At 36.4% G+C, this 14,265-nt stretch overlaps 1 protein-coding gene across 3 annotated transcripts in view; it reads left to right on the forward strand.

The window, feature by feature from the left end:
- LOC127844602 (neural-cadherin-like) overlaps positions 1 to 14,265 on the forward strand; it is a 195,265-nt gene that overhangs the window by 50,808 nt on the left and 130,192 nt on the right. For all 3 annotated transcript variants that reach the window (XR_008032834.1, XM_052374992.1, XM_052374993.1), the window contains exons 3-8: positions 6,331 to 6,516; positions 8,057 to 8,330; positions 9,133 to 9,373; positions 10,770 to 10,887; positions 11,978 to 12,101; positions 12,759 to 13,015. Coding sequence is in view for 2 of the 3 variants with exons in the window: in XM_052374992.1 (XP_052230952.1) it covers positions 6,331 to 6,516; positions 8,057 to 8,330; positions 9,133 to 9,373; positions 10,770 to 10,887; positions 11,978 to 12,101; positions 12,759 to 13,015 (1,200 nt within the window). In the remaining variant the exon portion in view is untranslated. The remainder of the gene's footprint in view (positions 1 to 6,330; positions 6,517 to 8,056; positions 8,331 to 9,132; positions 9,374 to 10,769; positions 10,888 to 11,977; positions 12,102 to 12,758; positions 13,016 to 14,265) is intronic.

Below are 14,265 nucleotides of genomic sequence, written 5' to 3' on the forward strand. Positions count from 1 at the left end.
AGAATTCTTGGGCGTTTTTGATAGCAATTCTAAGCATTTTTAATGTTTAGTTTTCTGTCTATGATGGTAAGGGTGAACTGAAAATAGATAAAACTATATATATCTTTCACTTGAAGGAAGCCTTTTCCTCCAGGCAAGAAATACAACACCCCAGTTGTAATGTTGTTGTCAGTCAGAAAGAACAAGGTAGGGTGTAGTGTTTTACATGTGATAAGGAATGCAGCAATGTAGGGTAGTGTTTTTTAGAAGGGCTACATGAATAGTCCACAACAAGGAATGCAATATATTTCCCAGCCGCAAACCCACATTGAAATTTATAACAAAATTAATTTTTGTGCGATAATTATCGGAACTTGTCTATTGACAATGCATTTTTAGCCCGACTATTCAGCAAAAGTAGTTTTAGCTATAATAATAAAATCTTAGCGTTGGCGTTAGCATAATGATTTGGTTGAGGTAAACATGCAACATCTCCATATAACTGTTTCTGCTGCAGGTTTTCCATTAGGATTTTGATGAACATTGCCATACTGGTATTGCACACAGCATATTGCTGTTTAAAACAGAGAACACATACCTTGATACTTATCAATATAAAGGTATAAAGGTATATTGTTGCGGCACTAGATTTTTTTTCTGGTTCAGCCTGCTTTTTCACACAGAGAAAAGACAACATAACTGTGTGAAGAGAGTCATATTTTATAATCTTTTTTCAGAGCTTCAAGGTTACGGTATACTATATGTAAATCATTTAGATGAGCCATGGTAAAACTCAATTTCTTGCCCAGTTTGAAATTGCTTTACGTGTGAGGTCTAAACTAGGTCACTAGGTCAAACTAAAGGATAAGCTTTTGAATACCCTAGAGGCCAAATATATTGTCCTGAATCTTCATGAAACTTAGTGAGAACATTTGTCCCAATTATATCATGACTAAGTTTAAAAAACTAGGTCACCAGATCAAATTGAAAAAAAATCACATTTATTGCCTATTCTTTATGACACTTGATCAGAACATTTGTTATAACTGCAATTATATTTCGTCCAAGTTTGAAACTCAGTATTTATGTCCCCCACCACTATAGTGGAGGACATATTGTTTTTACCCTGTCTGTTGGTTTGTGTGTTTGTTTGTTTGTTTGTTTGTTTGTTTGTTTGCCCCAACTTTAACATTTGCAATAACTTTTGCAATATTCAAGATAGCAACTTGATATTTGGCATGCATGTGTATCTCATGGAGCTGCACATTTTGAGTGGTGAAAGGTCAAGGTCATCCATCAAGATCAAAGGTCAAATATATAGCTTCAAAGCGCCGCAAAAGGGGACATTATAAGTGTTTCTGACAAACACATATCTTGTTTAGGATTAAAATCTAGGTCACTTGGTCCAATAAAATAAAAGTTTTTACTCATTAAGGTCACATTTATTTTGAAATTTTCATAAAATTGAGTTAGAACACAAGTCACAAGATAACGGTGAAATTTAACACTTTATCACTTTGATTTAAAAATTAGATCACTGGGTCAAATGAAATAAAAAGCTCTTAACACTTTAGAGGCTGCATTTATTACACATTCTTCGTGAAACTTAATGAGAACATTTTGCCCAATCATATATCACATGAGTTTGAAACTGGGAATGGATGGGTCAAAAACTAGGTAGATTGGCCAGATCTAAGATAAAAATTGTGAACACTCTAGAAGTCCCATGTGTTAGTGCAATCTTCATTGAACTTGTTCTTAACATTTGTTCTTATGATTACTCTTATAAATAAGATACATGTATTAATCCTGTCCATTGAAAAACATGGCTTAGGACTACACTGTAGTGGTGTAATATAAGATTTATATTGAAGAGCACCACCTATTTGTTCTCTGCTTGGAACAGAACCCCATTGAAAACTGATGTTTTGCTGAATCATGGGCTTGTCTTCTGTCATCAATCACAGATTACAGAATGTTATCAGTGCTGGTTGGGTGGGAGAGCATGTGTTCTCCTCTGTCAAGCAGACATTTTCCTTTTGGATCTAATGCACCAAAATAGGTTATTTTGCTGGTATGCAGTCTTCACAATAATTCTTTAATAAAACTTGCAATAACCCTTTACCACTTATATACATAATTATACCCCAATTACCATTGGTAATGGGGGCTATATAGGAGTCACTTTGTCGGTCTGTCTGTCCCAAAATTTCATCCGATCTTCACCAAAGTTGGTCACAAATTGTATCTGATGTCTAGGTCAAGTTTGAATATGGGTCATGCCGGGTCAAAAACTAGGTCACAGGGTCACTTAGTGTGTTTTAAACCGAAAGTTTGTCCGGAACAAAACTTTGTCATTTATCGTTATATTTTAAAATGACTTGGTACATTTGTTCACCATCATGGGACGGTGTGTTGTGTGAAAAAAGCACGTCAATATCTCCAAGGTCAAGGTCACACTTGGAGTTCAAAGGTCAAATGCTTGTTCGGGCCATAACTTTATCATTTATTGTGAGATTTTAAAATCATTTGGCAAATTTGTTCACCATCATTGGACGGTGTGTCACGCGATAAAATTATGTTGACATCTCCAAGGTCAAGGTCATACTTTGAGTTCAAAGATAAAAAATGGCCATAAATGAGCTTGTCTGGGCAATAACTTATGTCGTTCATGGTGTGATTTTAAAATCATTTGGCACATTTGTTCACCATCATTGGACGGTGTGTTGCGCAAAAGAATTACGTCAATATCTCCAAGGTCAAGGTTGCACTTTAAATTGAAAGGTAAAAAATGGCCATAAATGAGCTTGTCCAGGCCATAACTATGTCGTTCATTGTGAGATTTTAAAATCATTTGGCACATTTGTTCACCATCATTGGACGGTGTGTTGAGGGAAAGAATTAGTAACATATCTCCAAGGTCAAAGTCACACTTTGAGTTCAAAGGTCAAAAATGGCCATAAATGAGCTTGTCCGGGCCATAACTATGTCATTCATTGTGAGATTTTAAAATCTTTTGGCACATTTGTTCATCATCATTGGACGGTGTGTGGCGCAAAAGAATTACGTCAATATCTCCAAGGTAGAGGACACGCTTTGAGTTCAAATGTCAAAAAAGGCCATAAATGAGCTTGTCCTGGCCATCACTATGTTGTTCATTGTGTGATTTTAAAATCATTTGGCACATTTGTTCACCATAATAAGACGGTGTGTTGCACGAAATAATTACGTCAATACCTGCAACGTCAAGGTTACACTGTCAGTTCAAAGGTCAAAAATGGCCATAAATGATCTTGTCCAGGCCATTACCAAGTCGTTCATAGTGAGATTTTAAAATGACTCTGTACATTAATTTTGTTCACATTAATTTTGTTCACAGTTATTGGACGGCGTGTCATACAAAGAATTCAACAGTTCAAAGGTCAAAATGGCCATAAATGATATGAGCATAATAATTCTTAAAAATCGCCATAAATTAGCTTCTGTTGTTTTGTGAAGACAGTATGCAAAATATTCTGTGTCAATGCAGCATGTGGGGGTATAAGTCATGTCTGTGACAAAGCTCTAGTTATTAATATATATTTTTGAAAATCTGATTTTGTGACAATTTTGTCCCTTGTTTTTATGTCCCCCACTATAGTAGTGGGGGACATATTGTTTTTGCCCTGTCTGTTGGTCTGTTGGTCTGTCTGTTGGTCTGTCTGTTTGTCTGTCTGTTTGCGCCAACTTTAACATTGTGCAATAACTTTTGCTATATTGAAGATAGCAACTTCATATTTGGCATGCATGTGTATCTCATGAAGCTGCACATTTTGAGTGGTGAAAGGTCAACGTCAAGGTCATCCTTCAAGGTCAGAGGTCAAATATATATGGCCAAAATCGCTCATTTAATGAATACTTTTGCAATATTGAAGATAGCAACTTGATATTTGGCATGCATGTGTATCTTATGGAGCTGCACATTTTGAGTGGTGAAAGGTCAACGTCAAGGTCATCCTTCAAGGTCAGAGGTCAAATATATATGGCCAAAATCGCTCATTTAATGAATACTTTTGCAATATTGAAGATAGCAACTTGATATTTGGCATGCATGTGCATCTCATGGAGCTGCACATTTTGAGTGGTGAAAGGTCAAGGTCATCCTTCAAGGTCAGAGGTCAAATATATGTGGCCCAAATCGCTTATTTTATGAATACTTTTGCAATATTGAATATAGCAACTTGATATTTGGCATGCATGTGTATCTCATTGAGCTGCACATTTTGAGTGGTGAAAGGTCAAGGTCATCCTTCACAAGGTCACGGTCATCCTTCAAAGTCAAACGTCATATAGGGGGACATTGTGTTTCACAAACGCATCTTGTTTCCTTCTGTGAGTATGGGCTGTTTTTCACAAATTTGGGAAATTTGCCACTAAAATTTTCACAATGTCGAGAAGTTTGCGACTCAACTTTTCACAAGTATAGAAGTTCATGACTCAAATTTTCAAATTATTAGAATGTTCGCTACTCATTTTTTCACAAATGGGAGGACCAAGGCTGCTTCACAAAAACAGGGAAAAAAAGCTCTTGAGTTATGTAAATACTATCTGTGTTTGCAGGATTTAAGATTGTAGATAAATCTTGTATAGTGTAAAAAAAATGATCAGAACAAATTTATTTTAAACCAGTTATCAACACCAGCCATGTGTCAACATTCATTTGATTTAACATCAACTGTATGAATGCTAAGGAAAAAAGTTTATGCTTGTGATAAAAGCTAATAAATTTTGTTGAGCCATGAAATTCAAAGATTCCAGCCCTGTGATGTATAGAACCCCACTTGATCATGATTAGGGATGATTAAACTTGTAGAATTTCTTTGATATTTTGAAAAAGTTATCTTGGCCCAATTTGTATTAAATTTATGAATTATTAAATTTTGTGTTGGAATGTCAGCTTTTAAGAAGCGCAGCATGTGGGAGGGAAGAACTTAATTGTCATTTAGCCTTACCTTGTTTGTTAATTGGGTTTTAACACGATTTCCATTATGCTGGATTGGTCAAATAAATTTTAGCTGCTTTTCTGCTTTGGTCATATTGAGCATTTTTAATTGCCCATGTTGTTTTATAAAACAGCTTATTATAAAATGCTCTCCCTTTAAAATATATTGTGATCAAATTTAGATGTTTTGCAAATACCGGTAATAACATTTGAAATAAATATAAAATTTACCAAGCGTAGATTTAAGTATCTTCTTGTCATACTGAGTAATCTTACAATGTATTTGAGTTGCCCTCGAGTGAAACGGGTATTCATGCATGTGGGTTAAGTGTTGTCCCTGATAAGCCTTTGCAATGTGCGCAGGCTTATCAGGGATGACACTTTCTTCCTTAACCTGATTTTTTCATAGAAGAGACTTCCTTTAAACAAAAAATCTGTAAAAGCTGAAAGTGTTGTGTCTGAAAGCTTTCTTCCTAAACCTGACTTTTTCATAGATGAGACTTCCTTTAAACAAAAAATCCGTAAAAGCTGAAAGTGTTGTGTCTGAAAGCCTATGTGGACTGCACAGGCTAATCTTAGGTGACACTTTATGTATATGCATTGAGCCTAATTTTCCAAAAAAAGCAGCTTATTTGAATCCAGAAAAGGCCCTTAAGTTCATGAGCTGTCTCTTGCACCTAATTATTCCCAGGGAATTGTTTGATATGCTGAATCCCCTGTTTAGCAAACCTTGGCTTGAAGTGTAGTGGTCCAGCTAATTTCCAATTATACCATTGCAAACCATCAGACTGTGAAATCGGTCCACACTGTTTGGACAGGGCCCCTGGTGAGAGAGATATTAAAGGGAATGTGATCAGACAGGAGTGTGATTAGGGGCTGTTTAAAGGGTCTTAACAGACTGCCTTTGCAGTTTCTTTATTTTTCTTGTGCTGGTGTTTTGGCGGCTGTGTTCTTTGCTCGTGTAAATTAAACAATGCTTGGAAAAGGGTATATTGGAGTCACTTTTCCAGTTGGTTTTGGGTGCACATAAAATGGGTTATAAGTTTGTGGAACGGATCACTTCCATATTTCTTTAGCGAATTATTCAAATCTTTGTATATGTCATCACAATGAAGTGTAAATGTGTAAGACATTTTGTATGTCCAATTATCTGCAATTCCTTAGTTATTTGTTCTTGAACAAAACTGGCAAAGCATTGCTGGGGGTATTGGCCATGTTTGTGACAAAGTTCAAGTTGGTCAGTACTTATTTAATCATATTAAACATGAAATATCAACATTCATACCACTTTAAATTAACCTTGTCTTTTATATATAACAGGTCTTTCAACATACAACTTCCATAATGTAAGTGATCTACTATATTTTCAGATTTCACCTTGTGCAACGTTACAATTGAGGTTCAGGACAAGAATGATGAGAGACCCGTGTTCAAGAATGTCCCGTTCCCGTTTCTTGCGACTGTATCAAGCAGTCCAGGCTTTGGGGAGAATGTCTACACACTGTATGCACATGACCCGGACAACAACAACCGGATCCTCTACAATCTTGAGTCAGGTAGGTAATGTGATAAGGGTAACAACAACCAGATACATGTACTCCACAATCTTGAGTTTTGTAGGTAATGTGTTATGGGCAACAACAACTGGATACTTTTCATCTGAGTCTAGTATGCAATAAAACTAAGGATTCTTGACTTTTTTCAATCAATTAGAGCCACACTTTGAAAAAAACTGGACTTATCTCATGTGCGTTACTTATTGTCCCAAATTAGCCTCTGAAGTCTGCACAGGCTAATAAGGGACAGGACTGGTTTACATAAAGTCTTTTCTAAATGAAAATTCAGTCTAGGTGGAAAGTGTCATCCCTGATGAGCTTGTGCAGACTGCACAGGCTAGTCTGGGATGGCACCTTGCGCGCATGCAGACTGCACAGGCTAATCTGGGATGGCACCTTGCGCGCATGCATAATGCCATGTTTTCCCTGAGCAATGTTCATTTCTAAACCTGTTAAAGCATATGTAAAATGTTGACAAATGAAAACATTACCAACATTAACATCATATTTGTTTTGAACTTGATTTCGGTTTATGCTTTCAATGTATACTAAATTGATAATATTATTTCAGTCTGAGATAACAAAGATTTGGTGTCATGCCTGAATAATTTTAATTTGGAAACGGTTGAAAATGTGTGATCAAGTTGATCCAATTCTAAATTATATTGTTGTAGCCCATTTTCAGTTCTTATATCTTGATTGGCTATCATTTCCTGCTGGTACATGTGTCCTGAAGTTTCAGGGTGTATTCTTGTAATTGTCAGCTAAAACAGTGATTATTAATTTAAGCTGCTACTAATTAAATGATGATTTTCTCTTGGGGGTCTAAAGGAAATGATGTACATTCATAAACCTGAGACTGCATCATACCAGATGTCAAGTATTAACATGTGTACCCTACCTGTGTACCCTACCTGCAATATAGCCTGCACATACTTGTGAAACATGGTGAACTACTTGCACAGTGTTGTAAAGATATTCATATATACTTATCTGATGTTTTTATACTTCTACCTTCACTCTTTAATACTTGCAGTGGGTAAAGTTTCAAGTTCTCTAAATGGCAAACAAATGTTTCAACTGCTTATGTGTTTTGAATATATTAAATGATAATTATTTTTAAAATTAATAATTGATTTAAAATAACAGTTAAATGTTTAAATACACAGGTATTGTCTTCAGATGTGGTGTTATTTGGATATACAGTGTTTTTTGGTCAAAGTTGGGGTTGAATTCAGTCCCATTCTCATTCTCAAAAAGTATATATGTGTCCTAAATGAATGCCAAATATTCCCACTTAAAGGCCCCCAAGTTTTGTTCAAATCAACTGCAGCATCAAGTTTATATCCATTTCCAGCTTTAAAACCTTTGTAAATATAATATTTAAAACACTAACATTCTCAATTTTAAAATATTTGTTAGCCAAAAAAAACACCCTTATTTTCCAATTTTAGTAATTTATTGATTTTAAATAATTCAAAGGGCCTCAGCCCCAATCTCAAAATGGTGAGAAAAAAAACAACACTGCTATATCTTGCAGGTGGTGAGGGCAAGTTTGAAATCCTCACAGAAGAAGACTATAGCTCGGGGGAGATGGTTGGTAAGATCGTCACCACCGTGAGTGGTCCGGGCCAGTTTGTGTCAGGGGCCGAGTATACACTGGTGGTCTCGGCACAGGACATGGCCGCCGGGCTGTCTCCCGCACAGAAGTCTGAGTTTGCGGTCGTCAAGGTGCTGGTCGGGTTACGGCCGCCCCAGCTCTTTGAGAATCCTTTTGTTGCCAAGGTGGACGAGAACAGCGGCACTGGCTACAGGTGAGACATAGGGGTACCCAGCATACCATATGTAGGGGTAATAACCACATATACATACCATTAAAAACCTACCCACCCTTTTAAAAAAATTGAACCATGTTCTGGTAAAACAGGGCTTAACTCTTTCAGTGCTGGAACCGAATTTTGAAGGCCTTTGCAAACAGTTTGGATCCAGATAAGACGCCACAGAACGTGGCGTCTCATCAGGATCCAAACTGTTTGCTATTCTGATAGTATTCTTTGAAAAAAATCGAAGAAAATGCTAATTTTAGAAATTCAGCAGACTACATTTTAGCAGAAGACAAAATTCCCAGCATGCAAAGGGTTAATGCATGTGTGTAATGTGGATTAGTGCAGTGCACAGGCTAATAAGGAATAGCATTCTCGGCTTTTATTGTATTAATCATTTAAAAGAAGTCTCTTTGATGTTAAAATCAAGCTAAGCAAAAAGTGTCATTCCTGATTAGCCTATGCGGACTGCTCAGTCTAATCTGGGACGACACTTTAGGCACATGCGTTAAACCCTGTTTTTCCAGAGTGCAGAAAAATTTATTTTCCCCTGTGTAAGACATTAACGTATGTCCCTCCCTTACACTTTAGGGTTTTACTCTTTAAATTGTATGTTGACAGTAAATTTTCCCAATTTGTAGCTCTCTTTTATTAATAAGATATGCATTTAAACAAAATTGAACAATAGTTTTCACATAAGAATACCACTGATCTTTAAATTTATTTTTAATGGCTATCAAAAGGACAAGTTCTCTCTTGTCTGATCTTTTAAGTTTTTACTTATATTTTCTAGAATTTTGGGTCCTGATAACAGAATCCTGCAAATTCGCGCCAAACTCTTCCAAGACACTGTCTCCAACCTGACAGAATTCAGCCTCACAGACGAGCAGGGCAAACTCTCGAGTCTGTTCAGCATCAATCGCCAGGGCAACATCGAGACCCTTCAGAACCTGGACTACGAAGAACTGCCCAACCAGTATCGACTGAATGTCACTGTTACAGAGCTTGAGACCAAACTCTCCTCCACAGCACAGGTAGGGGCATACATGCAACCAGTTATAAGGATAATGCACTTAAAGGAAACTATATTAATGCATTTAATAGAAAATGATAATGCACAGAAAAGAAAATGATAATGCACTGTATGGAAATGATAATGCATCTAATTGAAAATGATAATGCACCAAATAGAAAATGATAATGCACTAAATGAAAAATGATAATGCACTGAATGAAAAATGATAATGCACTTAATAGAAAATGATGATGCACTGTATAGAAAATGATAATGCACCGAATAGAAAATGACAATGCACCAAATAGTAAATGATATTTCACCAAATAGAAGATGATGAGGCACCAAATAGAAATTATGATGCACTGAGCAGAAAATAATAATGCATGGAATAGCAAATAATAATTCATCGAATAGAAGATTATAATGCACCTAATAGAAAATGATGATGCACAATGTAGAAAATGATAAAGCACCAAAAAAATTTATCATGCACTAAATTGAAATTATCATGCACTATTATTACATCATGTACTTAATGGAAATAGTGGTATTTTCTTTATTTATGAAAATTTTCTCTTCAAATGTTACATACTGAAATTTAAGTTATACATGCATGTGTTTATACCAAAGTATAGGAAAAGTTACATATCACTGTTAAGATTGCATAAAAGTCTCATGTAAGGATTTGTGTTTTTTTTTTTTTTGTCATAATTATGTTATGAACATTTACCTCATAAATGCTTTCTCAATTATTTTTTTAAATCTCACTCAATAACATAGGGGTGACAGGTATTTTTTGCTGTTTTATACCCTTAAATACTTGTATTTATTTTGGTAAAGCTGCTCATATCTTGCCATATCAGTAAGAAATTTACTAGCGTTTATTTGTATAAATATTCGCTTTAAAATTTCTTAGCTCTATGACCTAATTACAGCTCCACTAAGAACATTCTCGGGGAGTAAAGTCGAGATTTTTATACAAAATAAAAGGTAATCACCTTTTTACTGATATGACTGGAAAGTGAGCGTTATTTAAAATTAAACACAAGTAATAAAGGGTATGAAACGGTGAAAAATCATTGTTTCTTCGTTGACGTCGCCATCTTGACTATCACGTGATAACCCCCTCTGAAAAATGGATTTGTCACAATTATACATTTTGCAATTTTGGACAATATTGAAACTATGTCATTAAAGTGTCAAAACTAGGTCACAAAGTTAAAGAAAAGTTTAGATTATAAACACTTTTAAGTCATAGTTTTTAACCAGTGGTCTTTACAGTTGCTGAAAACAGTTGGAAATTTGCAAGTATTTGTTTGCATCAAACTTATTATATCGAACACATGTGTGTCATTTTGTTTTCCTGTTAGTCTGTGCGCAACAATCAGGTATAAAATGTCTTCTTCTTACAGCTGGTTGTTAACGTTGTGGACAGTAACGACAACAGCCCCAAGTTTGAACTCTCCACATACACAGCGTCAGTCCAAGAAGACATTGCTGTTGGAGCAGCCATTACCATGCGAGAGGAAGGTATGGTCTGAGGCAGCTCATTTGGGAACAGCATTATCTCCGTTCAAAGAATATGAGCCTCATTCTGAGAAAACAGGGCATATGGCATGTACGTAAAGTGTCGTCTCAGATTAGGCTGTGCAGTTAGCACAGGCTAATTAGGGATGACACTTTCCGCTTTTGTTTTATTTTTAGTATATTAGAAGTGTCTACTTAAAGAATCCAGTTTAGGCCAAAAGTGTTGTCCCTGATTAGTCTTTGCTGACTGCACAGGCTTATCTGGTACGACACTACGCAAGTGCATCGAGCACATTTTTGTTGAGAATAGGGGCCGTATTCCAGTAGCTTCTTAAGTTAAAGAATAACTTACGTTGAAATATTGCGCAATATTTTTTCTTATCTCCACCATTTTTTCTTTAAAAATAAGATTTCACTTAAGTTAAATTCTGGTAGCTTCATAAACTTAATAAATATCTTTACTCTGTGTATTTTTTCTCATATATTCAAAATTTAGTTAACTTTCTTTAACTCTTAAAGGAATTTCTTAAAGAGAAATACTAAGCGTCTCATGTTTTGTGTTTGACATTTCAAATTTAACTTAAGAAATTTATTTAAGAAATTTCTTAACTTAAGTGAAAACTTAAGAAGCTACTGGAATACGGCCCCAGGGCTCATAAAGACTAGCAAGGGGATGGTTATGAGGACTACTACAAAAACAATATTTCATGTTCAGTGTAACAATTTGGTATAGTAATTTCTTTAACCCTTTGCATGCTTGGAAATTTGTCGTCTGCTAAAATGTCATCTGCTGAATTTCTAAAATTAGCATATTCTTCGATTTTATTCAAAGAATACTATCAGAATAGCAAACAGTTTGGATCCTAATGAGACGTCACGTTCTGTGGCGTCTCATCTAGATCTAAACTGTTTGCAAAGGCCTTCAAAATTCGGTTCCAGCACTGAAAGAGTTAAATAATATCTATTTTGCTCACTTATACAGTATTTATTTTTTGTATATAAAAAAAGTTGCAACTTGAAAATGTTGTGTTGTTAGCACTTCCATACACAGCCAGGTACTCTCAATTCCTGCAGTTGTGTGTTGATTTTTCAGTGATTGCCACGGACAGGGATTCTGGTCTGAATGGAGAGATTGAGTACTTTGTCAGTGACCCACATTTCTCCATCAAAACCATGTTTGTCAACAATCGCTATGTGGGACGCATCAGTGTAGCAAGGTACATGTACATACTCTGAAATTTTCGATTTATGCTTAATTCAGTATAGAGGTAACAAAATGCTATACAAGTTTTGTTTATGTATTCGATTTTAGACGACTTAAATATAATTTAATGATGGGTGAAAGTCTGGATGTCTGAAAAAATATAGACACTGTTGAAGAATTAATTAAATAATAATTTTGGCTTAAAATGAGGCTGTCTGAAAATGTTGAGCGTTCAGAAACTTATCAGTAGCAGTGATAACAGTAACCTACTGAGCATTGTAGAGGATTATGAGTCATGATTGTGAATATCCAAGTTTAACTTACATTTCTTTATTTTTTTATTTGAATGAAATAAAAGCATGACCGTATTCCTATGTTGTTCTATACATATATATTGTTTATATTATTTAATACATCTCGTTCTGGGAAAACTGGTCTAAATGCATGGGCTTTGAGTGTCGTCCAAGATTAGCCTGTGGAGTCTGCACTGGCTTATCAAGGACGACGATTAAACGGAAATTGCCATAAAAGTAGACATTGTTGTCCCTGATAAGTATGTGCGAACTACACAGTCTCATCTGGGACAACACTATAAGCACATCCATCAAGACCAGTTTTCACAGAACAACACCCCTAAAATCCCATTGACTGCTCTGTTTCGCCCAATCAGACCGCTGGACTACGACAACGACACGTCCCACCAGTACACCTTCAAGGTGACTGCCCGGGACAAGGGGGAGATAAGGCAGTCAGGTGTGGCCACTGTCATTGTCTACGTCACCAACGTCAATGACGAGGCTCCGGTATTTGGTACCGGGTCTGAGCACCGGTACACCAGCATCAGCGAGGAGCAAACCATTGGGACTGTGGTCACCATCGTGCAGGCTACAGACCCAGATGGGGACAATATACAGTATTATTTCAAACGTAAGTGAACACAAATTTTGGCATTTAATGGTTGATTTTTAGCTCACCTGATTGCTCAGTTGAGCTTTTGTGACCGGTCTTTGTCCTGTGTATGTCCGTCCGTCTGTCTGTTAACATTTGCTCTTAAACACTCTAGAGGCCACATTTCTTGTCCCATCTTCATGAAACTTGGTCATAAGCTTTGTCCCAATAAAATATCGGCCGGGTTGAAACTGGGTTGTGCCGGGTTAAAAACTAGGTCACTAGGTCAAAAAAAGAAAAACCTTGTAAACACTGTAGAAGTCACATTTCATGCCTAATCTTCATGTAACTTACTCAAAATGTTTGTCTTAATGATATCTTGGTTGAGTTCAAAAGTGGTTTCTATCCGTTGAAAAACATGGCCGCCAGTGGGCGGGGCAGTTTTCCTTATTTGGCTATAGAGAAACCTTGTAAACACCCTAGAAGTCACAATTTTTGCCCAATCATCATGAAAGTTAGTCAAAACATTGGTTCAGTTGATGTCTCGGACGAGTTCGAAAATGGTCGAGATCGGTGAAAAAACATGGCCGCCAGTGGGCGGGGCTTTTTTCTCTATATGTATATAGTGGCAGTTTTCCCTATTTGGCTATAGAGAAACCTTGTAAACACTCTAGAAGTCACAATTTTTGCCCAATCATCATGAAAGTTGGTCAAAACATTGGTTTTATTGATATCTCAGACGAGTTTGAAAATGGTCGGGATTGGTGAAGAAACATGGCCGCCAGTGGGCGGGGCATTTTTCTCTATATGTATATAGTGAAAAGATGTGAACACAATAGAAGTCACATTTTTGGCCCAATTTTCATGAAATTTGCTCAGAACATTTGTGTTTTTGATACGAGAGTTGAGTTCAGAAATGGTTCCGGTCAGTTGAATAACATGGCTGCTGGGAAAGGGGCAGTTTTCTCATTATGCCCCCCACCCCCCCTTTCGAAGAAGAGGGGGTATATTGCTTTGCTCATGTCGGTCCGTCCGTCCACCAGATGGTTTCCGGATGATAACTCAAGAGCACTTATGTCAATGATCATGAAACTTCATAGGTACATTGATCATGACTCGCAGATGACTCTTATTGATTTTTAGGCCACTAGGTCAAAGGTCAAGGTCACGATGACCCAAAATAGTAAAATGGTTTCCGGATGATAACTCAAGAACACTTATGCCTAGGATGATGAAACTTCATAGATACATTGATCATGACTCGCAGATGACCCCTATTGGTTTTCAGG

The sequence above is a fragment of the Dreissena polymorpha genome, chromosome 9, assembly GCF_020536995.1.
Source record: "Dreissena polymorpha isolate Duluth1 chromosome 9, UMN_Dpol_1.0, whole genome shotgun sequence".
Classification (NCBI taxonomy): Eukaryota; Metazoa; Mollusca; class Bivalvia; order Myida; family Dreissenidae; genus Dreissena; species Dreissena polymorpha.